General features: G+C 59.6%; 2 protein-coding genes across 6 annotated transcripts; one reads left to right on the forward strand and one right to left on the reverse strand.

Moving 5' to 3' along the window:
• Positions 1-3,343: 3,343 nt before the first annotated feature.
• On the forward strand, positions 3,344-24,872 carry ARAP3 (ArfGAP with RhoGAP domain, ankyrin repeat and PH domain 3). 5 transcript variants are annotated; one of them, XM_074838202.1, is made up of 34 exons: positions 3,344-3,527; positions 5,382-6,473; positions 7,086-7,147; positions 7,484-7,557; positions 7,792-7,862; positions 11,321-11,590; positions 11,846-11,915; positions 13,092-13,212; positions 13,433-13,620; positions 14,507-14,613; positions 14,718-14,917; positions 15,075-15,160; positions 15,333-15,515; positions 15,758-15,920; positions 16,233-16,364; positions 16,439-16,592; positions 16,751-16,853; positions 17,091-17,289; positions 17,378-17,441; positions 17,762-17,925; positions 18,069-18,281; positions 18,440-18,545; positions 19,072-19,219; positions 19,413-19,481; positions 19,774-19,848; positions 19,970-20,084; positions 20,246-20,374; positions 20,578-20,711; positions 20,867-20,949; positions 21,178-21,213; positions 22,327-22,390; positions 22,516-22,653; positions 22,986-23,024; positions 23,695-24,872. In XM_074838202.1, the coding sequence occupies exons 2-34, from the start codon at positions 5,422-5,424 to the stop codon at positions 24,259-24,261; spliced, it is 5,379 nt and encodes a 1,792-aa protein (XP_074694303.1). In that variant the 5' UTR covers positions 3,344-3,527; positions 5,382-5,421; the 3' UTR covers positions 24,262-24,872. The 5 variants fall into 5 exon arrangements, with proteins under 5 accessions (XP_074694303.1, XP_074694305.1, XP_074694306.1 ...); XM_074838204.1 differs by having other exon boundaries at positions 7,089-7,147; XM_074838205.1 differs by having other exon boundaries at positions 22,867-23,024; positions 23,695-23,832.
• On the reverse strand, positions 24,843-27,370 carry LOC141929107 (proteinase-activated receptor 3-like). The gene is made up of 2 exons (XM_074838220.1): positions 27,271-27,370; positions 24,843-26,195 (listed from the first exon to the last, which is right to left on the reverse strand). The coding sequence occupies exons 1-2, from the start codon at positions 27,359-27,361 to the stop codon at positions 25,171-25,173; spliced, it is 1,116 nt and encodes a 371-aa protein (XP_074694321.1). The 5' UTR covers positions 27,362-27,370; the 3' UTR covers positions 24,843-25,170.
• Positions 27,371-27,864: the final 494 nt, after the last annotated feature.

The following is a 27,864-nucleotide window of genomic DNA, read 5'->3' on the forward strand; positions in this document are numbered from 1 at the left end:
GGGCAGACAGGGTGGGAGGGGACCACAGCTGGGATGCTGGGGGGATTGGGTGGCCCACAGACACACGAGGGCTGCAGCCCCGCACAAGACCCCAGCTGGACAGCTTTTCCTGGCTGGCCCCAAGCAGAGAGGAGCCGCCCTGCTGTGCACAGATTGGAAAGGAAACGGGAAGCTGCTGCTGGAGGAGAGATTAGCCCGGAGGCGGTGATGTCAGCCGGCACCCTGATGGATGGGGGGGCAGGGGGAGGGGGGCATGGGCCCCCATCCTGCCCACACACAACTACACAACCCACTCCAGTGCCCCAGTGTCAAACATGTCCTGGCTGGGGGAGGATGTGACCCCATCCTCAGGATCTCATGCTTTGCATGTCCTGAGCTCATGGATAAGTCTTGGGCAGCTCTTGCCCCCACCACCCACAACGGAACCCTGAGCCCAACAGAGAGCCCCCGCAGCAGCCCAACTTATGTCATGGGCCAGCCTTCAGCAGGGCTTTTGCCTGGAGCGGTCCAGCAGGTTTCCAAGTCCAACAGTCTCCAAGTTCCCCCTCCCCACTCTTCCACCAAGCCCTCCCAGGGTCTCAGGTCTCTGTCATGCCCCAGCAAACTCCCTGGGATCAGTCCCCATCTCACAACTCCATCTATCCAATGTGGCATTTGCCCTTTAAGTACAAGCCCTGAGTGTCCCTCACCCTGTCCTGCTCCCAAGAAATGTTCCCACCATCACCACACACGTCCCCCAGCATGATCCAGCATGGGTACAGCTGGAGGTAGAACAAGGGCTGTCCCAGGGTACAGCAAAGGCTGATGGCTAGGGAGGGAGGGAGGGAGGGAGGGAGGGAGGGATGGATGGATGGATGGATGGGTGGACGGGCAGCTGGCAGGTGGACCTTGAGGGACAGTGTCAACATGGTGCTGCCTGGAAAGGGGAAGGACGACACGGGCCAATGTGCTGGAAGAATCCAACCTTCACTTTGATCTTCACTTCCTCCAGCCCTTGCCAGCATCTTCATGAAGCCCAATCCCCCAGCCTGAGGGGTGTTGTCCGATCCTGCCCAGCTGCCTCCAGGGAGCAGGCAAGACCTTCCTGCTGTGCGAATCCATAGACATGACAGGGCTCTCTGTCTTGGCCCAAGGAGGCTAGCATCTGAATATAGATTGCATCAGTATGTTGGCAGACACCAGAGATCAAGTGGAGACTTTGAAACCTGTGCTGTAGAAAGTGGGCCAGTAGGAAGCCCTCAGGAAACAACCCAGCCACAGCACACACATCACGGCTGCCAGTGCCCTGCCAGTGCCCTGGTGCTCTGCTGTGCCCTGCTCTCCTCCGACACAGCCCCCTGCCAGCTCTCTGCCTCCAGGGTAGTCCCATGGCTGGGGGATACCTGGCTCAGGCTGTCATCCCAGCTGGGGTCTGTGAGAAGGGGCAGTCCCCATTGGGAACCAGGTGCTGGGGCTCAGTGGAGGTGGTTGAGCAGGGCTTTCCCCCCTGCCAGGGCAACAGAGCCCCAGTCCTAGCACTTAGGTGACTGTGGAGGGAGAAGGGAGTAGGAGAGAAGGTTTTCTGCACCAAACTGACCTGTCAGCAGCCATCAGGATGTGAGTTGTGGGAGCTGGGCCCTGCTCTTGGTCATGCTGTGTCACCAGATGGAACTGTGATTTGCCACTCTGGGGATGTCCCCTCTACCCTCAGACAATGTTTCCCTCCCCAGCAGCCCATCTCTGCCCTCCCAGCATGCAGGGAGGAGCACCGTTCCCAGCAGTGGGTTATCAGGGGTCTATAGAGATGCTGCAGGATGCCAAACAGCAGTGAGCCAGGATCTGACCCCACACAGGAGTGTGCTTCACTGGTGCTAATCCCACCAGCATAGTGGGATGGAAACAATGGCACACCAGCTGCCACCAGCATTACCAGCACCCTTTGCTCTGCCCCCTCCAGCTGCTCACACCACAGACCTCAGCAACCTTCCTGTCAGCAGTGGTGCTTATATTCAGCCAAACAGCTTCCTCTAAGAGGCAGAGACAGGAGCCCAGCAGGACGTCACAGTTTGCAGTGCAGGGCCAGGGGCTCCCTGCACACCCTGAGGGTCCCTGCGCACCCTGTCTCCGCACCTCCCCCCCAGGGTTGTCCATGGGGCCACCTGTGTTGTCCCCAGCCCTGGGGACATGTCACCCCTTGCTCGAGCAGCTTGCGGGGAAGGGGGAGGAAGGCAAAAGCCATGCTGGGCCCGTGCTGAGTTCTGCTTCTGCTTTGTAGGAGCAAGCCTGTGATAAGGAGAAGCCGCCTTTCCATGCCTAGATACATGCACAGAGACTTGTATGGGGTGCTCTTCCAGCACCGGGGGCTCCCACCACTCCCAGTCCCCCACAATGGCTTTTGGGAGCATCATTGGGGCAGGGAAGGACCAGCCTGACTTGGACCAAGGTGTTCCCCAGGGAGCCAGACCCTCACAGGGCAGGGAACGGTTATCAGCCTTACCATCAGGAGAGGAGAAGGGCTGAAGGGTGTTGTGTGGTATTGGCCTCGGACATCCTCCACGTGCAGGGTTGGGTAACAGCAGAGCCGGACTAACTGCCAGCCCCGCTCAGGTTCTTGCGAAAAGTGCTGTGATAAAGGCAGCCGGGTTGGCTGGTGGTGAAAGCACAGGCTCCTTACAGGACAGAAATCCTCCCGATGTCCCCTGTCACCCCTGCCCCTCAGCTCACTCCACATCCCCCTTATCATGGGGCACCAGCAGTGGGATGGGGTGCTGCATCCCCAGCATCCCTGCAGCACAGGGGAGGTTTTTGTGTTCCCAACATTTCACCCAACCACCAGCCTTCCCAAGTCCCCTCATCATCGTAAACATTTTGGCCTGTTTTCTCCAATTCAGCAACACCTCCCCAGCATCTGCACCCTGCCCAGTCCCAGGCCATGGTGGATATAGTGAATATCTCCTCTTGGCTGTGGCCACAGGCAGAGACAGGAAATAGATCTGAACGCACACGAGAACTTCAAAGAGCTCCTTCAGCAGCGCAGCCTCGGGGTGTGGGTCTCAGGGGAGCCTGGTCCCCCCATGGCAATGCATGTCCGAGCTCTCGTAGTGGGGAGCAAGATCCGTGCGGGGAAGGTGAGAGAAGGTGTGTGAGTGGGGAGGGTGGGGGGCAGCCCCCGCAGGAGGGCAGAGCCTGTCCGAGGGGCAGGACACGGGGCAGCCAGGCCAGGAGCCAAGTACGGGGCAGGGTCATGCCTGGGAAGGGGCAGGACAGGAGGGTGGGACAGGGATGGGAACCGGAGGGTTGGCCTGGAGGAGGGACCGGCAGTGGGAGGCGCAGGCTGGGTGCTGCGAAACCTGCCTGTGCCCGCAGCAGTTCCTGCAGGGCTGCCTGCCCGTGCCCGCAGGCTGAGCCCTGTGCCCGGCGGCGACGAAGACTTGGCATCACCCTGGAGCCCAGAGCAGGGCAGGCGTGGAGCCCGCAGCAGCACTGCCACCGCGCTGCTCTGCCAGAGCCAGCCCTGGAGGGCTGCGGACCGCGCTGCGGGGCAAGAGGTGAGGGAGAATCCCGTGGGTGGCAGGGGACGGATGGGACAGACTTGGGGACAGGGGGAGAAGGGTCAGGACCAGGGCAGTCCGTGCCCACTTCCAGCCCACTGCACCGGCTGGTCCACGTGGGGTTTCAGGGACAGGGACGGTGTCCACCTGCCTGTGAAGCGCCACTGCCAGCGGGCACAGCCAAACTGCCCCAAAGTGCCACACCACAGCCCAGTGCCCGGCACGGCCCCGGTGCCCACTGCCCGGGCATGGGAACATCTCGGGAGCCAGCTCCCAGCAGGAGGCTGCCTGCTGAAGCCCCAGGCAGGGCAGGCAACAGGCAAAGCTGGCCGCAGATCCCTCGGGGTGATACAGGCACAAGAAAGGGGGAAATTGCCCCATTTCAGGCTGCTGGGCAGAAGTGGGTACAGCCCTTTAACCCTCTGGCGGAGACACCCAGCCCACACTGGTATGGGACATCACCCTCCACACCGCCCTGCTCAGCCCTTTGTGTAGCTCCCACATCAATGGGCAGCCTTCCAGCTGCAACGTCCCCATGCCCTGCTCCCCACACCCTGCTCCCCCAGCTTCTCGGCCAACTCCTGCCATGACTGTCCCCCCTCAATGCATGCCGGTGCCCGGCCACTTGCCCCATGGGCAAATGCACACACAGTATGGGGTTGGGCACATGCACCACGCACACCCCACACCCGCCCATGTGAGCAGAGCCCTGCTGTTCACGCGTGCTGGCTGACAGCATCCCCCCCCCCACGTGCTCCCAGGGACACCACCGCCTCCGCCAGCACACCAGCCTGCCTGCACTTCCCCATGCCACTCATGCAACCCTTGCCTGTGCAGGCAGCAGTGGGGAGCAGGCAGATGCCTGCACAGGAGTGCGGGGGCTCATGCAGCAGGGAGCCTGGCCTGGCTGTCCCTCGACAGGCTGGGACGCAACTCCTGCGGGAGGGGGCAGGGGATGCGTGGGAGCATGCAGGCAGCAGGAAGGAAGCCTGCACTGAACAATAGAGGGAAATGGAGGAACTGGAAAAAGACCCAGTGGCAGCACAGTCAGCACAGATGGTTTAGTGCGGAGCAGCATGATTCATGGGAAAAAGGCGCTCAGCGTTCCACAGAGAGCCCACAGCTCTGTCCCAGGGCTGTGCCAGCAAATAATTTGGGGATGGGGGTCCCTGGCGGAGCGGGACCTGGTGGGTGGGCACTGTGCTGAGTGTGAGCTCTGGGACATGTCCCCCGGCTGGGGGTGGGTGGGAGACTGTCCCCCCTCCGCCTGCCCGTGAGTCATGCTGACCTCTCCCATGCCCTCGCCAGAAGCAAGAGAGAGAGATTATGGTCTGGCCCTTCCGGCTGCAGAGCCCTCCCCGAGCTGGCCGACATAGGAGATCGTCCCCTGGGAGGGGCCCAGCTGCTCCCCCCGTTATCTGCCTCGGACAGCCCCCTCTGCCGGGACACCCACCCCCCCCCCCGGCTGCGCCGGCTCTCATCCTCCTCCCACCCAGCCCTGTGTGCAACAGAGCCCAGGATGCCCCAGCGTCCAGCATCTGCTCGACCACCCACTCCCCCATGAGCCCCCAGCTGCTCCGTTCCTGTCTGGACTCGGGTCACGGCCTCACCGACAAAGTGGGGCCAGGATCTGGCAACTCCGGGGAGGGGCGGAGAGGCTTGGGGCTGAGAAACAACAGGATGCCGGCTTCTTGAGCTGGGAGGTGAGTGACTCCAGGGACAGCAGCGAGGTGGGAGGACTTTTGGGAGCATCTTGTGCTCCCACTCACAGGATCTGTGCCCTTCATGGCAGCTGAACCCCTCCCTCTCTTCCTGCTGCCTCCTCACCCCCTTTTTCTCCTCCTTCCACAGATGATGGGCTGAGCATCGATCGCAGAGGCACCCCAGGGCCATGAGCTCCCCGTGCGGTCCTGACTCCGATATTGCAGACTGGCTGGCCACCATCCACCTGGAGAGATACCGGGATGTCTTCAAGCAGCATGGGTACCACGTGGCCAGAGATGCTGCCTCACTGGATGGTGACCACCTGCAGCAGATCGGCATCACCGCCACCGGGCACCGCAAAAGGATCTTGAACTTGGCTCAGCAGACACGGATGTTCAGTCAATCCCAGGGGGGACCCGCAGCAGGAGACACCCATTTCAGAGCCAGCAAGGTCCTGGATACTCCCCAGGCAGGCAAGGATGCCATTCAAGCAGAACCAGGAGGGGTTACTGACACCTTTGGGACACAGCAGTGTGTCACTGTGCCTGCCCAGGCATCGCCTCTAGAGAAGGACCCTGCTCCTCCCCTCGTGAAGCCGGTTCCCAAGCCAAGGACAGTTTTCCCTCGCTCAAAGCCAGAGCACGTCTTAGCACCCGTGCTGCCGACACACGCCACGGAGCCAACACACGGCCTGGGCACCAACGGGACGTCTACAGCCTTCGTGATACTGGAGGGGTTTGTGCCGGGGGAAAGCTCCACGGATTTGGAGAGCCCAGAGCCCAGGCCAGTGCTGCCGGCTGGCCCGGGGACAGCTGTGGCCATGGGCATGAGAGCATCCCGGCTGCGATCCCCAGCTCCTGATCATGGACGAACTCTGGAGGCATCGGAGAAATCCCCTCCATCTGTCCCATCTGTCCCACCACGGCACAGCCACAGGGTCCCAGCACCTGAGCCCAGCCCTGGGAGCGTGCTGGAGGGTCACCCCACATCCAACCCTCCCCTGCCCACTGCAGCTGCCCCAGCCAGGAGAGATCCCTTGCCGTGCCCCAGGGCAACCTCGCAGCCAAGCACAGGACGGGGCAGGCTGGAGATGGTGTCCAACGTCATCTATGAAGGACTCGAGCCCCCATCAGCACCTGCTGAGGACTCAGGAGAGGAGGATGGTCCCCAGGGTCAGGGTCTCTCACAGCCCCCAGCTCTGTCCCCACAGGAGCAGACCCAGCCAGACGACAAACCTGAGTAAGCAGATGCTTTCCCTCATCCTAGGGTACGGAGGAGGGGTACAGAGCAGCCAGAGCCGAGGACCCAGAGTCCCCTATCCCTGGGACCCCATCCCCATCCTGGCCCTGCCTGCCTCCGGGTGCTGACAAAGCTCCTTTAACCACCCTCCCTGTGCCTTCCCCAGGCTCTGCACGGAGCGGTCCCGCAGGGCAGCTGGGATCCCTTCAAGCTGACAGGGTGACCTTGGGCACCTGGCTGGCTTGTTCTGGTTGGTGGGGAGAAGCTGCTGCCCCGCATGCAGTAGGGCTGGGGCTCTCCAGTATGGTGAGGGGATGGCTGAGTGAGGGCTCTGGGGCTGGCTTCTGCTGGGGGCGAACTGGGGTGGGAAATGCCTGGCAGCCACAGGAGACACAGCCTGGCAGGTCACAGGGTGGGGAGGAGAAGGGAGCAAGGAGGGCGCTGGGAGGAGGGAGGGGATGCTGCACATCCAAGGGGACAAAGCTGGGCTCAGCCCTGGTCAGGCGAAGCCTCCAGCCCATGTAAGCCAGATGGAAAAACAAAGTGGAAAAACCCTGCAGGCTCCCACCCTGTCCCGCCTGCAGCCACAGTAACCCCTCTCCTGTTTTGCAGCAGTCCCGGCTGGCCCAGTGGGGGCCTGCCCCCTGTCCCGCAGAGACCCACCAGCAAGCCAGGTGAGAGCCCCCAGGGAACTAGTTCACTGCAGGGGGGACCTCCCAGTGTCCCCAGGGAAGGGCGGTGAGAGGGAGACCTGCACACCCTGCCTTTCCATCACGTCCTGCCCCGTGCTCCTGCCTCGCTCAGGGACCAGGGTGGCCCTAGGCCAAGGCAGGGCCCAGCCCCACAGGTATTTGAACTGACATCTCTGTTATACCAGATGCCCTGGATGTTGGGGCACACTGTGGTGGGCTCGGCAGGGGGGTCCCCCTCCAGGGTTGGCAGTCCTGGCTGGTCGCTGCCCCACAGCAGGCACTGCTGACTGCCTTTCCCTCCCATGTGTCTGCCCACAGAGGTCAACGAGCAGCTTGTCAGCCCCTACAGTGAGACCATCTTCAGGCACGAAGCCCAGTCCCAGGAGCAGAAGGTGAGAGGAGACTGTGGGGATGGTGGCTGTCCCCTGCCGTCACTCTGCATCCCACCAGCTGCTGCAAAGTAGGGACCTGCAGGTGGTGGGACTGTGGTGCCCCGCTGTGCCTGACTGAGCATCGCTGCTGGAGTGGGGGTCACAGGCTGAAACCCCCCAGCAGTGGGCCAGGAAGGTTGAGGAAGTCTGGGATGAGAGAGGGCAGAGGGACATGTGACCAATCTATCCTCCCAGGGTGTTGGCATCTCCTCTGATCAGAGCTACGAGGCTGTGTCCGAGCTGGACCTGGAGCAAGAAGCGTGCAGGTAGGTATCACCTCATCTGGGCTGCAGGGGCTGGGCTGAGCTTGGGGTCCAGGGTTTGCATGCCAGGGAGACAGGGGATACCCCTGGGCACAGCCTGAGAGGCAAGAGGGGGCTTTTCTCCCCCCATAGAGCTCATCAGGAGCATCTGGGATCAGGTCAGCAGTCTCAAGAAGAGCTGATGGGCTCAGAGATGAGAAGGAGCAGTGCTGGTGGGTGGCCCTTGGGGGAACAGTGCTTGTCAACAGATGCTCTGGGTGCACAGCTGGGGCAGTGCCAGTGGCACTGGATACCTGCACACTGGGCTGAGCCTGGATTTGGCTGCTGGAAGCAGGGAAACACCACGGGGGACAGAGGTTGCTCAGAAATGGGATTGCTCTGAGCTCCAGATGAAGGGATGTGAAACTTCCAAAGGCTCCAGCATCATCAGATCAGCATTTGTTGATCTTGTCACACTGTGGTGGACAGTGAGATTGTGAGGGGCACCGTTAAAATGCTTTTGAAATGTACTTTCCATAACTCCTGATAGCATCTCACAAAGAGGAAGGAAAGCTGCTCTTCCCATTTCAGACGGGGAGGGTTCCTTTTCCTGTGTTGCTTAGAGAGGAGGTGAGCTGCAGCTCTGTGTCCTTCAGCTCTGCCCATGGCCTTGCCGGCCAGTGTGTCTCCATGTCCCTGCTTTTCTGGCCCCAGTGTTGGTCAGCCCAGCCCATCTCCTGCTCTGGGTGCGAGTCACGGCAGTGTGGCCTGATCCAATGTCACAGCCAGACAGACATTGCAGCCAGATGAGAGCCAACACGGGCCATGAGTGGGGAAATGCAAATACCTGGGAACAGGAGTTTTGGAAAGAGAAAGACTGAAATCTGCTGTGGAGCCTCTGAACCAGCAGTTCAGAGTGGGGCTGGGTGCTGGCCTGTGGGTCATGGTCTCCATCCAGAGGCTTCCAGGGCTCTGGGATCTAGAGCATTCCAAGGGCATCAGCCACTTGCAGCCCTGGACCCACCAGGGACTTTGCAGCCTGGTCTTGCTGAGAAGAGACGGGATGAGACCATCAGCAGAGTGTCAGAGGCAGAGGTTCACAGGTTTTTTTCTCCCAACCTGAGCACTAATATGGTTGGGGTTGTTGAACAAGAGATAGATTGTCTGGCCCATGACCCCCACTTGAAGTCACCAGATCCATCAGCAGCTCCTTGGTCCTCTCACCACCAGCAGATCCCTTTCTTCTATCATCCCTCCTCCATCTTCCACCAGCTCTCCCATGTGAGTACTGACAGGCTGAGACTGCCCCAACTCAGTCCACCTCAGACATCACCCTCCAGGCTCAGCTGACCTGGAAATACCCTCTCCTTGCCCTGGGGACTCATGTGGCCCTGAGGTTTGTTGTCTTCACTGCCTGGCACTGGCTGGAAATGGAGATGATTTGGCCTTTGCAGACTTGTTGTTTGGAGGCTTCCTCCACCAGCCCTGTTCTCAAGGGCAGAGCTGGGAGTTGGCCTGGGACTTGGCGTGCTCATGGGATGCTGAGAGACCCCACTCCAGCCAGGTCATGGGCTTTGCTTGTCCCTGCCAGATGCTGCTTTTCCTCCAGCTCTTTGTGGTTTCAGTGGCTGTAAATCATGGCTCAGGAAGGGGCTGTCATGGATTGTTCCCCTTTTTCTCTTGCCCTGACCCATTGAGTGGGTCTGTCTCCAACTCAGCTCTGGCACTCAAGGATGGTGTCTGCCTATGACGTACAGTCCTCCAGCCACCCCACTTCCTGGCCAGTTCCTCCTGAAGAAGCTGGGACTCTAACCAGATGAATCACCCTACCAAGGCTCTGTTATGCTGATTAAACACCAATTTTCATTGTTCTCAGAGCCTCCAAGCCATTTTTTTTCTTTCTTGCAGACACTGGAGCCAAACAGGCCATTTTCCCTCTCTACCCACCTCCTCAGCCCCAAACACTATTCTGCTTCATCAGAGCTGACCCCTAGCCTGGGTATCTCCAGCCCAACATCCTCCCAGACAGACTTCAGGTCTTGTTTCTGTCCCACATGGTTAAGGGACATCTGATGTCTGATGGCCTCATAAGGTGCCTGTTCAGGGTCAAAGCACAGGTCCATGCACTGCCTCGGCTCCTACGATGAGACAGTGCTCAAAACCAGGTGTTTGGAGAATTTATGATGACTGAGGCATTTGGGGTCATTCTTCTGGTCCAAAAATATTTCTAGCACATGGACTTGTGCTGGAGGTGGTTTCTCATATTGAATACCGCCCAGTGGGTTTCTCCTCCATAAATTTCTCCTTCTACAACATCCCATGGTGAGGAGTCCCACAGGTCAGCTGCTTCTTTCCCATGTGGTTCTGCATCTTGCTCCTGCTGGCTTTATCTGATGTCATCCAGCTCCTGTGACTGAAGCCTTTCTTTAGGAAGAAGGCCCAGGGGCCTTTCTGCCCTCCTCACGCTGCTCACGACTTCAGAAACCTGCTCCCATAACTCATCATTTCCCCACTAGAGCTGCCCAGCTTGCTCAGTGCTCCTCAGACAGAAGCTGTGACAGGGCTTGGACCATCCTCGTTGCCCTTCTTGGAGCCTTTTCTTCATCTTGGCACTGGATGCCACAAGCAACCGAGTGGCATGGGTGCTCTCCTGCTGGTGCTGGTGTGTCCCAGCTGCCATGACTCTCTTCCAGCCCATGTATCATTGCACCTGGGCAGTTCCCCTGTGAGCTCCTGGGACCATCAGACATTTTCCAGCACGCTTTTTTCCCAGGGAAAGAAAAACATCTGGCTGAGAGGGCTGAGGGGGAGGGGCAGGCCTAGCAGTTTATTTTTATAATTTCCTTTTATTGTTATGGCTGGATAGTCTCACCAGGCCTGGCTGGGGGTTTTAGCATGGCTTCCCAAGAAAAGGACACGGAGGTAGGACCTCCACTGGCTTATCTGTCCATCCTAATCCCTTTGCAAAACATTTCGGCTGGACACAAGAGCAGGCAGGAGGGTGTCGTGGCAGAAGGATCTTCCCAGTTCTGTGCAGGGTAGAGGGAGAGAGCAGGCTGAGACCCCTGGTGAGGACTCAGCTGGGGTGAGCATAGAGCAGGGAGCAGGATGTGGGACTGGGGAGCTTCCTGGCTTCTGTTTGTTGCCCATGGAGTGACAAGGGTTTTGGAGATATGTGGTGGCCTGTGCGGTATTACCCAAGGTGGGGAAGCCCGTTATGCCAGCTAACCCCAGCCTTGCCATCATGTAGAACTGGCTGAGCCTCAGGCTGCTGGTGGCAATGGGGGTCATGAGTGCTGAGGCCTTGTCCCACTCTGCTCATGGAGATGCAAACACCCATGTCACTGGGTGCCCCGAGGAGCTCAGGATGGGGCCAGGAGCAGTACAGGACATCCTCAGATGGGATGGCATTGACCAGGATGCCGCATGGTGAGCAGTCGTGTTGCCGCAGCTGGGCTTCTTCAAAACCCCATTTCTCACAGGACAAGCAGCGAGTGCAGCAGTGAGGGAAGGAGCGAGGATGAGGAGACTCGGTCCCGGCTCATCAACCGCATCATCCAGAATGACACAGAGGGGTACTCCACTGTGGAGGCACCACGGGCTGAGGGCACCCCATTCAGCCTGCCAGCCCATCTCTACCCAGACGAGGTCCTGGATGACCTCACCATCTCCCCCTACGCCAGCTTCACATCACTTTGCGAGCCCCGACCCACCATGCTCAGTGGCTGGCTGGACAAGCTCTCTCCACAGGGGTACGTACCCACCCATGGGACAGTCCCCATAGGTAAAGCCCCCTTGGTCAAGGCTGGTGAGGCAAGCACACTGGTCACCATGTACCAGGGTAGCCAGACCTCCCCACAGGAGAAGACCCTCTCAGGTGCCCTGGCTGTGCTGCAGAGGTCTCTGTGCAGTTATCCTTGGGGGAAGGTGGGATCTGTGAGCAGATGTGGGGTCCTTGGGGAGATCATCCCCTTCCCAACAGCCATATTTTTCCGCCATCCCACCAGGAACTACGTCTTCCAGAGGCGTTATGTCCGTTTTGATGGGAAGAACCTCATGTACTTCAGCAGTGAGAAGGTATGAAGGGGCAGGATGTGGCCAGGGTGGGGAGGCTGCACCATGTCGCTTAAGTAGGGTGCCTTGACACCACGTGAGCTGCCATATCCCTTTTGCCTCGCATCGTCCTTCTGTAAGGAGCCAGCACTGCTTTACCATTGCCAGGGTTGAGCAGCTGTGCCTCCTGTGCTTGGGGGGTTCTGAATGCCATAGGAAGCCCAGGGTAGCAAGGGGTCCCTCTGTCAACAGGGAGCAGGCGACGGGGGTCCTGCTGGCTCAGAAGCCCTGGGGCAGACTGCAAATGAGGAATCTCTGGGTCCCAGCCATCCCTACCTGAATCCTCAGCTCCTGCCTGGCTGCTGGTGTCCCCCTGGCTGTGCTATGAGGCAGCACCCAGCTGAGCACCTGGGGGATGTGGAGGATGTGCTGCATGGAGGAGCTTTTCTTCCTGTGGGCGCTGGCACTGTGGGTTAGGTGCGTGGGATGAGTCAACAAACATTTCCTGTCCCACGTCCTCTTGTCCTTCCATGGGGGCTCTACCTCATCACCCTCTACAACTACCTGAAAGGAGGTTGCAGAGAGCTGGGGATGAGTCTCTTTAACCAAGTAATAAGTGATAGGACAAGAGGTAATGGCCTCAAGTTGCACCAGGGAAGGTTTAGACTGGATATTAGGAAGCATTTCTTTACAGAACTGGTTGTTGGGTGTTGGAATGGGCTGCCCAGGGAGGTGGTGGAGTCCCCATCCCTGGAGGTGTCTAAGAGTAAGGTCAACATAGCGCTGAGGGATATGGTGTAGTTGGGAACTGTCAGTGTTAGGTTAATGGTTGGACTAGATGATTTTCAAGATCTTTTCCAACCTAGAGGATTCTGTGATTCTGTGATATGGCCCTGTTAGGCCTGCTGTGGGGTGTTGGGGGCTGCCACACCACCTGGGGTGACAGGCACTGCTGCCCCAGTCCTGCGGCACAGCCAGCCAGCCTGGCCCCACATCAGTGGCATCCATGCAGAAACAGGTCCCGTGCATGGCCCCACAGCAGCCACTATTGCAGGAACTTGCAGGCATCCCTGCCACATCCCCTTACCCCTATAGTTATGGTGCCAGCATGTCTGGTAAGGCAGGTGCTGGGGTGGCTGGGTTATGAAGGTGCTCACAGGAAGGACAAAGAGGGGTAACCCTGCCTGTGGTTCATCCCAGGAGCCCTACCCCAAGGGGGTGATCCCACTGTCCGTGATCGAGATGGCTCGCTCCACCAAGGACAACAAGTTTCAGGTCTTCACCAGCCACCGGATCTTTGTCTTCCGTGCCGAGAACGAGGGTAAGTAAAGTCACGGGCCAAGGCCCCCCAGTCCCCAGGGAACTGTCCCTGACTCCCTCCTCCAGTCAGAGCATCCTGGAAGCAGCTCTCACCCCATCCCCAAAACATCCAGCCCCAATGAGCAAGGGGACCTCTCCTCTGCCATGCCTGTTGGGTGCTCTGCTCCATGCCAGAGCTGTTGGGAAGGGCTCAGACCCTCTCCATCATGCCTGGTCCCCAGCCCAGAGGAATGAGTGGTGCTCCACACTGCAGAAGAAGGTGATGGACCAGCGCCTGGTTGGGTCCCGGCCCCGGCCTGCCAACACTGCTCACTGCCAGAAGTCAGGCACCCTGGAGCTGAAAGGCCAGAAGTCCAAGGTGTTCGCAGCCCTGAGCCTGCCTGAGATGTGGCTGTACAAGAGCGAACAGGTTTGTGGCCGGAGCAGACACCCCACTGGCATAGAGGGCTGTGCCAGTGGAGTACGGGATAAGAGCAATGGAGGGTGCTTAACCAGGGCCTGGGCCAAAAGGAGAGCAGAGAGGAAAAGGACAGGCAGGAGAACGGGAATGCAGAGCAGAAAGCTGGAGATCCTGCACAGGGCAGCAGTAGTGGGAGCCTGGGCTTGGAGATGCAGCAGGTACCAGAAGTGGAGCCCAGTCTCCTCGCTATCACCAAATTATCTTCATCTCTGCCAGGAACTTAGACCTTAGTCTCACCAAAGTGTTCCAGTCCATCACAGGACAGGTGGATCAATGACCACGAAATCACCAGCAAACATACTACCTGCTGCAACATGGGCTTGCCCCATGAGAGGCAGCAGGTCTCTGCTGGCCCATCGCACCCTGCCTGCTGCCTACAGAACTCCCCAACTCCTGCCTGCTGAATTTTCTCATCACCCCTCTTTTTTTTCCAGTCACCTCATTTCCAGTTTGCCTGGTGTGCACTAAGCAGCATCAGGCCTCTGTGGTTTAATGCCCAAGTTGACACTTGCTTTGTGAGTGTGCCTGACACAGTGTGGATTCAAATCCCCAAAATAGAGGGACTTGAATGACTGGGTTTCAGCTGTGAGCAGAAATTGCCTTTCATTTTAAGACATAATGTATTTGCAGGATGCTTTATGTAGGCCTGCATGAGATGACTGAGAGATGTGCCAGGGTACCAGGTCTGGCTTGTCCAGGCAAAGCAGGGATGAGATGCTGGGGGTGCGGATGCAGCTCCCTGGCTCCAGCCCAGCATCACTGGCACATCTAGGGTGGTGTGTCTGCTGTGGCTGTGGCACTGCAGAGCCAACACCGGTGTCACTCTGAATTGCAGTTCTTTAAAATGGGCATTGGCATCTGCTTGATTGAGATGCGTGGCTCCACCATCCGTGAAGCCAAGAACCGCAGCTTCGAGCTCATCACCCCCTTCAAAATATTCAGGTATCCCAGGCATGTGGGTGGGATGAGATGGGGAGCAGCTGGGTGCTGGACCCAGGTGCTGGTTGCTCCAGGCCCCTGAGTTTTGGTTGTGCTGGTGCTCATAGCTTCGTGGCGGAGTCGGAGCGGGATAAGCGGGAGTGGATGGAGGCCCTGCAGGAGGCCATAGCTGAGATGCTCTATGACTACGAGGTGGCAGAGAAGATCTGGTCCAACAAAGCCAACAAATACTGTGCAGACTGCTGGGCTCAGAACCCTGACTGGGCATCCATCAACCTGTGCGTTGTGATCTGCAAGCAGTGTGCAGGTCAGTACATCTCCCTGGGGGGCACATGGGGTCCTGGCGTGCACATGGTGGGCTGGGCCTGCCTGGGCAGGCAGGGTGTTGGCTGGACTATGGGTGTGACTTGGGTACCAGCTGCCCTGGCAGGATCAAGGGGTGCTCACTCTTCTGCTCCCCGCAGGGCAGCACCGCAGCCTGGGCTCCAACATTTCCAAGGTGCAAAGTCTGAAGCTTGACACTAGCGTCTGGTCCAACGAAATTGTACAGGTAGAGGCACTCAGGGCAGGGTGCTGGGGCTGGCACGGCATGCTCAGGGGCCAGGCTGCTTCTCAAGGCAGGGCAGCAGCCCCACAGTCTTCCCCGGGATGCAGGGTCACTGGGCATCCTGCTTCTCCCGACTAGCCCTGGTGCTTGCCATGACCATGGGACTCTCCTGCAGCTCTTCATCATGCTGGGAAATGACCGAGCCAACCGGTTTTGGGCTGCTCGCCTCCCCACTGCTGAGACTATCTACCCAGATGCCAGTGCCGAGCAGAGACGGGACTTCATCTCCCGCAAGTACCGAGAGGGACGGTACCGCCTGCCCCATCCCCACTACGCCACTCAGGAGGACGTGCTGCAGGTAAGGGCCACCTCGGGCTGCAGGCAGGATGCTGGGGTGCTGGGAACCATCCCAAAGCTCTCAGACTGAGATGCCAACACCTCCTGCTTGGCTGTGTGTACCTTCACCCTTGTGAGAGGCAGTACTGGGGCCTCAGGTGGGAGGTTGTGCACTGCTTTGACTGCCTTCAGATACCCCTGGCAACAGGCTGGGGGTCTCTGTGAGCCAGGATATGGTCGATACAGGTGCCTGTCTCATCCCAGGCGCTGTGCACTGCGATGGCAGGACCAGCCCTGCTCAAGACCGTCCTGCAGTTCTTCTCATCCTCGGAGGCTGGGCTGGCGGCTGACCCTGCCACCCATGAGGTGGCCCCGGGGGTTGACCTTTCATGGGTACTGGAGAGCAAAAGGCTCAGGAACCATTCAGGTAACAAGGACCCTTGAGCTCCATCTGGCTGTGATGGGGGGGCTTCCTCCTTGCCACTGCCCACAGCACGCCCCAAAGCTACGGACAGCCAAGGCATCAGGTGCTGTGGCTCCCTGGGGGGTCCTGCCCCACTGCACCCCTCTTTTGGGTTGGGGAAAGGCAGCAGGTTCCTCTGGAGCCCCTTTTCAGGGGACCCCATGCCTGGCACATCCCCTTACCTACACCTGCATGAGTGGGATGTCCCTGCCCCTCCAGTACCCACTCTTTGGTGGGTGCCTGTTCCTGCTCCGCTCTCAGTGCCGTTCCCCACAGGGAGCCCCTGTGCACGGGAACCAGGTCCGGAGGGTGTCTACAATGAGATCACGCAACCAGTCACACACAGCGGGTACCTGTACCGGGCCACAGCCCACCCCAAGCTCCCAGGCGTCAAGAAGAGCAAAGAGGGTAAGCATGGGAAGCTCAGGAGGGCAGCCAGTGGGGTGCATACCCCAGTGCCGCTGAGCCTCCCCATTCTGCAGACTTCCAGCGCACATGGTGCTCCCTGGAGAGAGCCCTGCTCTTCTTCGAGACGGAGAAATGCACTGAGCCCCTGGGCCACATTGAGAGCGGGGACCTCATTTCCCTGGGTGTGAGCAGAACTCAGGCACTCGCCAGCCCTGGCCCCACCGAAAGGTACCCCCAACCATGCCCCCACTGCATGCCCAGAGAGCCCATGGGCACATGGAGAATAGGGATGGGCATTGCTCCCTGCTTGGTGCAATGGTCTGGTCTGGTCTGGGTGCAGGTTCGGGGTAGGGAGCTGCCCTGATGGGCTGGTTCATCCTCTGTAGGTTTCACTTCACCCTCGAGCTCTTCCTCACGGGGGAAAAAGTGCAGCAGCTGGGAACCGACAGGCCTGAGACACTGCAAGCCTGGGCCAGTGCCATCGGCAAGGTAAGCCAGCCCCAGCTCCAGCACCCTGTGCTGCTGGTGGGTCCCTGTGCTCTGTCCCCACTTCCCCATTGTGATTCCTCTCAGCCCCCCGTGCTCTTCATCCTCTGTGGCAAGCACCGTCCTTCCTTTTCTGGGGGGTCCCATCCTCCCCAGTGACCTGCCCCCATCCTCGTGGGGGTCTGCACTCAGAGGCTCAGCCCTGTCTTTACCCATCTCCTCTCTTGCTCTGTCCCACAGTGGTTCACACCCGTGAGCTGTCACTGTCTGCTGGGCTATGAGTTCCAGCGCGTGGGCCAGCTGCGCTACAAGTGCATGCTCAACCCCGAGCGGTGGCAGCAGGCCTTCTTCATCCTGCAGAAAGCTCATCTCTTCATCTGCCCCACCGAGGATGATGGGGCTGAGGATAGCATCAACCTCCGGCGGCTGCAGGAGCTCAGTGAGTGCCATGCTGCAGCCTGGGACAGGGACCATGTGTTGGGTGGCCATGCATGGCTCTGACCCCTCTACTACTCACCCCAATCCAGGTCTGGTTCCCCCTACGGAGACCCCTGAGAAGAAGGAGCTGCTGATCCTGGTGGAGATGGGGAGGTGAGTTCTAGCTGTGGGAATGATGGGGAATGATCCAAGCAACTTCAGCAGGCTGCCCAGGGCAAAGGCACTGATGTGTGGGTCTATGCTGATCCCAAACCCATGGTGGGGGTGCTACTGGGACAGTAGGGCTGTGGCCAAGGGGTTTACAGATGTCACCCCAGCCCAGGGTCTCTCACCAGGGTAGGGTGTCCCTCAGCTCAGCCTGGCTGTGCCTTGCTCCCTGTCCCAGAGCTAGGCTGTGTGCATGGGCAGGAGGGGATAACCTGCCCCGCCCCCGGCAACCTTCATTCCCTCTTTTCTGCCCTTGTTGTTCTCAGGACATTTTACCTGCAGGGCTTGTCACGGGTGGACTCGGCAGCGTGGTACGCTGACATCCAGGCGTCAGCAGGGGGCCGGGGTAATGCGCTGCGGGACCAGCAGCTGAGTCGGGGGGACATCCCCATCATCGTGGACAGCTGCATCGCCTTCATCACACAGTACGGTGAGCCCAGCGCGGCAGCAGCACAGCCTCTGACCAACTGGGTGGCCAATGGGTCCAGGCAGGAGGCACCACTCTTGGGACACCAGTCCCGTTGGGGATTCTGTAGGCAGGATTGGGCCTCCATGACCCATGTGTCTGCCCAGGGCTGCGGCATGAGGGTATTTACCGCAAGAATGGAGCCAAGTCCCGGATCAAGGTACTGATGGAGGAGTTTCGGCGGGATGCCCGCAATGTCAAGTTGCGCATCAGTGACAACTTCATCGAGGACGTCACCGATGTGCTGAAGAGGTTCTTCCGTGAGCTGGAAGACCCTGTCTTCACCCTGGAGCTGCACCCACAGTGGAAGGAGGCTGCAGGTACCTCCTTCACCTGACCCTTGTTCCCACACTGGTCTGCCTGCCAGGGACCCCTGGCGCCAATGTCTCTCTGGGATGGGTCCTGGTGCCAGTCCTGGTGCCATGTCAGCTCTGGAATTGCTGCATTCAGCAATGGGCCATGTCTTATCTTCCTCCAGAAATCTCCTCGAAGCCCCAGCGCCTGGAGCGGTACAAGGAGCTCATTCATCGCCTGCCTCGCCTCAACCACAAGACTCTGGCTGCGCTCATCGGGCACCTCTACCGGTCAGTGGGCCACCTCCCTGCAGGGTCCCCTGGTCCAGCCAGGGTTCCCGAGGCCAGCCAGCAGCATGGGGTCTCCCCACTGCCCAGGGAATGTTGGCTCTCATCCCTGCAACCCAGGAAGAGCCCAGTGCCTGTGCCCTGCCCCCCCAGCCCCCCAGCTGGTGCTAGTACTCTGGGACGCCTCAAATGTTCCCAAAGTCATCCTGCAGCAAGGGAGAGTGAAAGGAGGTTTGGGAGTAGGGGACAACCCCCTGTAGAACGTAAGCTTCACCCAGTACACAAAAAAGAGGGAAAAAAACCAAATTCCCATCCCCGACTCAGAGTTTGAGGTGGGGCTGTTGTCTGGTTTGGTGGCAGCTGGAAGTCCTCGAAACAGGAACTGCCTGGCTTGAAGTTCCCACTGCTGGGGAGCTGGGTTAAAATGGGCTCATTTCAGAAGAGTTTGTATAAGGCAGAGGAGGGTCCCTAGGGCTGAAACCCCATCCAGCATGGGACCAGCCCCTCACCTCTCTCCTCCTTGTCCCAGGGTGCAGAAATGTGCAGACCTCAACCAGATGAGTACCAAGAACCTGTCACTGCTCTTTGCACCCAGCCTCTTCCAGACTGATGGCAAAGGGGAGCACGAGGTCAAGGTGATGGAAGACCTCATTGACAACTATGTCAGCATCTTCAATGTAAGCTCCCCACAGGGGACTTGCCAGCTCCCTCCATGCTGGCTGTGTTTGTCTCCCCTTGTATCCTCCCATACTGCCCACCTCTGCCTGCCCCTGCATCTCTCCATCCTGGCCATGTGTCCTCAAGCCATATCCCACCCCACACTGACTCCATGTGTCCTCCTTCTCACCCTGTGCACCCTTCCCCTGGCAGATCGATGAGGACCAGGTATCCCAGATGGATCTGGAGAACAGTCTGATCACCACCTGGAAGGACACCCAGGTACTAGGGATGTACTGCCAGCCCCCATCATGTCAGGGACCCCCAGGCTGGTGGGACTGCCTGGAGGATGGGGGCACTCCCAGCTGCCCACCCTGGGTCCCCACTGTCCCACACCTGATATCCAGCAAAGGACCTTCCCCAACTTGTCTCCCCTTCGCCCACCACCTAGAGGCTCCTGCCCAGGGGAGAAGCAGCCCCAGCTCCCTGGGACACCATTGCTAGCCCCTGGGGAGAGGGGACGTGCACAGCACCCATGTTGGCACGGTACCAATGCCGCTTGCTCTTCCCTCAGCTCTCCCAGGCAGGGGACCTCATCATCGAGGTTTACCTGGAGCAGAAGCTGGCTGACTGCTGCGTCACCCTAAAGGTGAGTCCCAATGGAGGGCTGTGCCGGAGGACATGAGGAGGGATTCAGGCTCCTGGTGTAGCCTGTCCCTGGGACCCAACCTGCCACCATCCATCACAGCTCCCTGTGTGTCTGGCCCCAGGTGTCCCCCACGATGACGGCGGAGGAGCTCACCAACCAGGTGCTGGAGATGCGCAATGTGGCAGCCAGCCTGGACATCTGGCTGACCTTTGAGGCCCTGGAGAACGGGGAGCTGGGTGAGCATGGTGGAGATGACATGGGGGGATGTTCTCAGCATGGCCAGACTGGTGAGGAGGTGGTGTGGAGTATGGGGGAGCAACTTGCTGCTGGTGACAGAGGGGACAGGGACTGGCACAGGGAAGGGGACACAGAAGTGAGAGCATCCCTGCCTCCCCAGAGCGGCCCCTGCATCCCAAGGAGAAGGTACTGGAGCAAGCTTTGCAGTGGTGCAAGCTTCCGGAGCCCAGTGCTGCATACCTGCTGGTGAGGAAGGTCCCCATCGGCGAGGGCAGCTGTCTCTTCACAGGTAAGGCAATGACAAAGGGTCCCAGCCCCTAGGGGTGTCCCCAGAGTGTGACAACTCTGCCTGAGCTTCCCCTTGCCCTGGCCACCACCCTGCAGCCATCTGGGGCACATCCCTGAGACCCACAGTGGGACGTCCCTGCAATAGCCCAGCCACCCTCACATGCTCCCAGCCCCTATGACCCCCATCTCCCCTGCACTGAGCAGGTGTCAAGCGTGAGACTCCCAAGTGTGGGCTGCTGAAATGCCGTGAGGAGCCCCCCAAGCTGCTGGGAAACAAGTTTCAGGAGCGCTATTTCGTCATCCGGGACCGGAGGCTGCTGCTGCTCAAGGAGAAGAAGGTACCCAGGGGATGCTGTGGGGATGGACCTGTGCCCTGAGGGCAGGAGGAGAGCCTGGGAGGCGCAGCCTGGAGACAGCAGTGGCAGTGGTGTCTGTCGTCCCAGCAGGGAGGCTGGCAGCAAGCTGGGCTAACCCAATGGATCTCTCTCCCCAGAGTGCCAAGCCGGAACGCGAGTGGCCCCTAGATGCAGCCAAGATTTACATGGGCATTAGGAAGAAGCTGAAGCCACCAGCCCAGTAAGTGGAATCTTCCCTGGCCGTGGCCCTGGGGCATGCACCCCTCAGTCCCTGCACCCGACACACAAACCCAGCAGCTGGGAGCATGCCAAGACCCACAGGGACCCAAAGCCATGACAGGCCTGGGCCTGTGGAGCAAGTTCAGCCCATCCCTCCGCTGCCCACAGACCCTGGGCTGTGTCTGAGCTTGGTGGTGCTGCCCCACAGCCTGTCTCTTCCTTTCCCCAGGTGGGGTTTCACGCTGACCCTGGACAAGCAGCAACTGTGAGTATCTGCCCCTGCCATCCTGGGGCTGGGGGGATGTTGAGATCTGTTCCCAGTTTTAGTGGGAGTGGGACAGCCAGGGGCAGTGGTACAGGGCCCTGGGGGTCAGGGCAGAGCTGGTGCCTGCCTGGTGCACTCGAGGCACACAGTGGTGGGGCCATGTGCTCCCTGGCACAAGGTGGGGCCAGGTTCCAGGGGCAATCCATCTCCATACCACACACCCTTCCTACCTCCCCATCCACACAAGCACCCAGCACCAGGCTCCAGAGGGACCTGCCCACCCTGCCCAGGAGTGCATGTCACCTGCATGGCTGTGCTGCCTGCCAGCCTTCACCCAACACTGCTCTATGTCCCCACACACCCAGGTGGGGTGCTCCTGCACACCGCACCGAGCTGGGCTCCCTGCACCAGCCTCCCCAGCACCGCTGGGTGCCTGGGCACACCTGTGCCTCTTGCTGATTCTGTCCCCATTTTCCTGACACTGCTGATGCTGTGGCAGCAGCTGAGCACATCACCTGCCCCCGACATGGGGCTGAGATGTTCTTCTAAGGGCAGCAAGGACAGCTGAGCTGAGGTGCCTCATGGGTGCCCAACAAGCTCTCACCTTGCCCTGAAGCAGCAGTTTGGGCATGCAGAGAGTTTCAGAGGTGCAGTCTCACTGGGTGTAGTTGCACCTGGCAGCCCCGGTATCATAGTGTAATGGTTTAGCCCCTGCCGGGGTCTGAGACCAGGCGGCCGCTGCCCCTCCCCCACAAAGGGAGTGAAATACAAAGCCCCGATCTGAGATAAGGACAGGTTTAATACAGCAGTGCAATAGCAACACAACAAACAACAACAATAACAATAAGAATAATAGTAATAACAATGAACAGGGCAAAATATATACCAATATAGCAGTGAGAGAAAACCCGGCGGCGTGAACCCCACGCGATCACCGATTCTTCCCGATTCTTCCCGTGCTCTGGCGACTGGACCCAGCTAGAGCTTCCTCCCTCACTGCTGGGGAAACTTAACCCTATCCTGGTTAAACCAGGACACATAGACAAGGTGGCAAGGGGACGGAAGCCCCACTGGCACTGCTCCCTGGCAGTGTCTCAGCTGACTCCTCTGCAGGTACCTGGTGTGCTCGGGGCAGGCTGAGCTGTGGGACTGGACCACCAGCATCCTCAAAGCTCAGGTGGGTGCAGGCTGGCTATGCCACCCAGCTGGACTGGGCTGGGATGGGCTGGGATGGGCTGGGATGGGCTGGGGCTGGCAGGGCAGCCTGTTATGACCCCCTCCCTGCCCTGTCCTTGTGCACAGCACGATGATCTGCGTCCCGTGATCATGCGCCGGCGCTCCTCCTCCGACCTCGCCAAGCAGAAGTTCGGCACCATGCCACTGGTGCCTCTGCACGGGGACAGCACTGATGCCACCATGCTCTCTGCCAACCAGACCCTGGTAAAGCCCCCTCAGCTACCCCTGCCCATGGGTGCTCCTGCACCCACCCAGGTCCCTGCACCTGCCCTGAGACCATGCGCCCACCCCAGGGTCCTGGAGGCGGGTGCATGCCACCTGGCACCGATGGATGCTTTGGGTGTGTGTCCCTGTGCTTGGCGGTGTGTGTGTGCTGCGTGCTGTGCTCATGTCCGTGGCAGCTCTCCGTGCATGCAGGGCCCTGTGAGGGCACATGGGGTGCTGCACCCCACTGCCCATCCTCTGCCTGTTGAGGCATCCACAACCCTGCTCCGTGCTATCACGTGCTTACCTCTGCCCGTCTCCTCTGTTTCTAGCGCCGCCTGCACACACGAAGGACTTTGTCCATGTTCTTTGTAAGTACCCGCACACGTGGAGCGTGTCCGTTGCTGGCTTTGCACCATGCCTCCCAGCTAGGGCAGCAAGGGCTCGCCTGCAGCACCCCAGCTGCACTTGGAGGCATGCCCAGGCCATCCTTCCCACGCTATGTGGCAGAGGAGGGGGTGTCCATTGCTCTGTGTGTCCCATACCTGGGGATGGGGGTCCCTGCATGCTCCTGGTGTATGTAAGCAAGACCACAACAGTCCAGCCCAGTTCCCAGTGTTGGGCACGCATTGCCCAGAGGGGTTCAACGTAAGAAATACAAGGAAATAGGTATGGGTCCTCCTCACTATCAGGTTATTTCTGCAGGGGCCACCTGGCTGGATCTCACTTCGCCTGGCTTTGTGCTCTGCATGGGTTCCCATTTCCCTCCCCACCCCAGACCACCTCTGCCAAGGGATGCTGGGCTGCTGCCACAGCCTGGTGGCATGGACCCTGCCTCAGCGATGGGGGAAAAGAGCAACAGTGCCTGAGTCATGAGCCCTGATGGAGGGTGGGTCCCCTGCAGGCATCAGACCCACAGCGAAGGGGCAAGGGTCCCCAGGCAGCACCCAAGTGCAGGGAGAGCAAGGTGAAGGGGGACGGAGGGGTATAGCTGAGCAGTGCAGACAGTGCCCCTCACTCTGACCCCCTGCCCTCCCCCAGCCCATGAAGATGCACCAGGACTCCCTGGAGGAACAGCAGGAGAAGGAGGCTGATGCTGATCCTGTCTATGAGGAGGTGGGCAACTTTCCCGAGCTGGCTGCACTGGAGCTGGGGCAGGGGCTGCTGGCAGACCTGTCGGCCATGCCCCCCGTGGACAGGTCCAGGAAGCCAGCCCCCTTCCCTGAGCAGCCCCCAGTCACAGCCCTGCGCTCCTCACTGCCTGCCAGCCCAGCCCAGAGGGTGGAGGGTCCCTCCGTCACTAAAGCCCTGTCCCTTGAAAGGGGCTTGAACCTAGACAGTGACAAAGCTCCAGTTCAAGGGCTCAGACCCACCAAAACAGCCTCTCTGGAGAGAAACTTGGAGCCTTCTCTGGCACTGGCCAGGGACTGGGAGCCAGCAGCCACACCGGGGAGCAGTCCCAGTGCAGAGCCCTCTGTGGAGATCCCCAGGAAGAGGAGCATGCAGCCTCCCTCACCAATCAACAACAAACTCATCCAGGAGCTCAGCAGTGTCATCCTCAGGAAGAACGAGGGCCAGTCACCAGGGCCGGGCCAGCCGGTGACGTGACCCACCTGCTGAAGGGGCAGCCACCGACCTGGGGGTCAAGTCGCACCCTGTGGCAGCGATGATGGGTACCCCACACTCCCACATCATGGAGCCCACACCATCCTCCTCCTCCTCCTGATCCCAGAGCTGGGCTAGGAGTCAGGACTGGTGGGGACCAGGGGACTAGTGGGGATCAGGATGCTGAGCCACAGTACCCCATCTTGGAAGGGCTGGAGATGCTGCCACATGTGCTCTCGCTCATGGGTGGCATGTCTGTCATCGGGCCCAGTGCCTAGGGAAACAAGTAAAAGGGAAAATAAAAGCAGAAACGTGGTGCCTGCGTGTTTCGGCACGGTGTCAGGCATAGGGGCATGCAGTGCTTGCCAGCATGGGGAACACAGCATGATGTCCCCTCTCCAAGTGCTGGGCCTGTGGGGCAGAGTCAGGACACCCAAGCCATCCTCCACTTCTTGCATCTACCATGGCGTATTTTGGGGGGGTCAATGGGAGCAGGGCTGGCCACGTGTGCTCGGCACATAGTCCTGGCGATAGAGGATGGCTCCTGCTCAGCTGTGGTATTTATGCCTGTTGCTTCCACCAGCAGGGAGAAATAAAGGTTTATTTGTACTCTGGAGGGTCTGATCTCTGCTGGAGGAGTGGTGAGGGCTGCCAGGTTCTGGCAGGCAGGGACATGGGGGTGCCAGGGCCAAGCACCCAGCCGGGGGACCCATGAGACAGAGGCAGTGCTGGCAGCATCAGAGGAACTGCAAAACTAGTGCAAAGTCCTAGTGAACCTCAAATTCAGGGTGGGATTTTCTCTCCAAGTCTGTTGCCAGCCTGGGGTGGCGCAGACCTTCGTGCTGGGCACAAAGTTGCAGGATCCCCCATTCCCAGGGCAGGGGGACACAGCCTAGCACCCACTAGCCCTGGCTACAGCTGGCTCTGCTCACTGGACCTCAGAGGCAAGGCTCCCTTCCCTGATGCCCTCTCCACCAAGGTCTCAAGCCTCCTCAGGCAGCAGATGCCTGTACCCCGAACCCAGTCCCGAAAATCCTGGGAGACGTAGAAGTAGATGAAGGGATCGAAGCAGTTGTTGAAGGCACCAAACACCAGGGCCAGGGTGTACAAAATGTAGGTGATGTTGTTGCACCCTGTGGCCTCCAGCATGTAGTGGATGAAGAGCAGCACGTTGCTGGGAGTGAAGCAGAGGATGAAGACCAGGAGGACCAGGGCCAGGATCCGCACCACCTGCCTATAGCGTCTCCCCTTGGCCAGCAGCCGTGCCAGGATGCAGCTGTAGGAGATGGTCATGAGCACAAAGGGCAAGCCAAAGCCCAGTCCCACCAGGGAGAGGAAATAGTAGACAAGGAACATGTGCTCATTCTTCCCTAGGACATCATGGCATGTTGTGATGTTCAGGCTCGAGATATGACTTGTCTGGGGGTGAAAAAGCAGAGGGCTCATGCCCAGCCCCACCACCAGCCAGATGCCCACACAGATGCCTGCCTTGCACCGCGTCCAAGAGGAGCCCTTCCACAGGAACGGGTGCACCACAGATATGTAGCGCTCCAGGCCAATGCAGGTGAAGAAGAGGATGGAGCTGTACATGTTCCCATAGAAGAAGGCCACCATGGTGCGGCACAGGTACTCCCCAAAGAGCCAGTGATTGCCCAAGAAGTGATAGGAGATCTTGAAGGGCAGCAGGAGGACAAAGAGCAGGTCAGCACTGGCCAGGTTGAGCAGGAAGAGGGTGCTGGAACATCTTCTGAAGTTGGTCACCAGGACCCAGCAGGCCAGAGCGTTGGCTGGCAGCCCCACGAGCAGGATGACAGAGTAGAGGGCAGGGAGGAGACGGGTGGTGAGGGTGCTGTTGAGAAAAGCCTCCACGGAGGCACTGGGGCACGTGGCTTCTTCTTGGGGAGTGAGAGGGATCAAGACTCGCCCTTTGCCACGCACTGCAGAGGACACAAGAGATCAGACTCAACGAGAGCCCCCTCCCACTGCCCCTTTCCACTCAGGACCACTCAGGAGCTGTCACCACTCCCTGCAGAGCTGCCAGCAAATGCAGGAGCTGGCATCTCCCTGCCCCATGGCAGGGGCAGCTCAGGACATGGGAGCCCTTAACATCCTGCCACCCTCCCCATGTGGAGCCGTGCCACATCCCATGCCATCCATGCCACTAGCCTGGCAGTGCCACCGTGGCAGTGCCACCGCAGCACTGCCAGCCCAGCCGGGCACCCTGCCCGCAGCCCGGATGGGCTCTGCTCCCGTATGCCACTGCAGGGACATGCAGCTCTGCCGATGTCCTTTTGCCTACCGAGCCCAGCACAACAGGTCCCCTGCAAGCCAAGAGGATCAAAAGGGCAGATGGGAAACCCACGCCAGGCCAGGGTCAGGATATGGCCACCCATGCCAGGATGAGAACTGTTCTCCCACCAGGGCTCCTGCCTCCTCCTCCTCCTCCCAGCCACCACACGGCTCAGCTTCCCATCATGGCCAGAGCTGTGCACGCCTCCCCGTCTTCCTGTGGTCAGAGGCTTTTCACTGCACACTCAGAACAAAAGTGAAGAACAGGAAGGTGCTGGGACACCGGACAAACAACTCCTGATCCCTTTTCTGACTTGCTCAGAAAACACAGATGGGCTTTGCTCCCCTAAAAATCACTCCCTCCCGACTCAAAAGCTCCATCCAGGTGGTCCCCATGATGTCTGGCCCCAAGGGGCCCCAGTTACATCCAACAGATTTCCCGCAACCTCTGCCACCTCTCCGCATCCAGGGGACAGGGGAAATTCAGATTATGAGAGCAGTAACTTGATTTTTGCTGCCCAAAGGGGAAGGGGTGGCAGGGTTTCAGGTCTTCACTTAGGTTTTCAGTGTGGACACCCAGGGAAGGCAGGCCAAACAGCGCCCCGAGCTTCCACCATGACACCCAGCTATCCCCTCCAAGTATCACAGAACATGATGTCAGAGTGTCCCAGTGAGGCCTCTCTGCCCTGCCCCATCACCCCCCAGACCCATCAAGGCACTTACTCGAAGAGAATTGGGTGGCCGAGCCAAGCCAGGCACAGCCGAGCAGAAGGGTGATGCAGGCAGCAGCAGGGATGGGCGAAGGCTGGGACATCTCCGCAGAGTGGCCTCTGTGCAAGCTGGGTCCTCACAAATGTCACAGGCAGAGCTGGCCCCACTGTGCGTCACCAGAGCAGGACAGCCACCGGCCCCCTCCCTGCTGGTAGCCTTCCTCTTTCTCCTCCACGTCACGCCTGCATCCTGCCCGCATCCCTGTGGTGAAAGCAGTCAGACAGGAGGCGGGGAGCACGAGATGACCACCAGCTGCCTCCACCGCCGAGCACTCAGGGGACGTCATCGAGGCTGGGGTGATTTCCAGCCACCAGCATGCAATGGTGAGGGGGAGGAAGCAGACATAAGGCAGCCATCAGGAGACAGTTGTGAACCGCAGCAGGCAGGAGGAGTTGTACACCCCCCAAGCATGGGACAGGAAGGAGACAGCTTGCTCCCAGCCAGGTGACATGTGCCCCTGTCCTCCTGTAGCACCCTGGGGGCACAGGGCACCCTGCCTGTCCAGCCCTGCCAGGACCAGACATCCCCAGAGATCCATCACCTTGG

The sequence above is a fragment of the Strix aluco genome, chromosome 13 (genome assembly GCF_031877795.1).
Source record: "Strix aluco isolate bStrAlu1 chromosome 13, bStrAlu1.hap1, whole genome shotgun sequence".
NCBI classification, from domain to species: domain Eukaryota; kingdom Metazoa; phylum Chordata; class Aves; order Strigiformes; family Strigidae; genus Strix; species Strix aluco.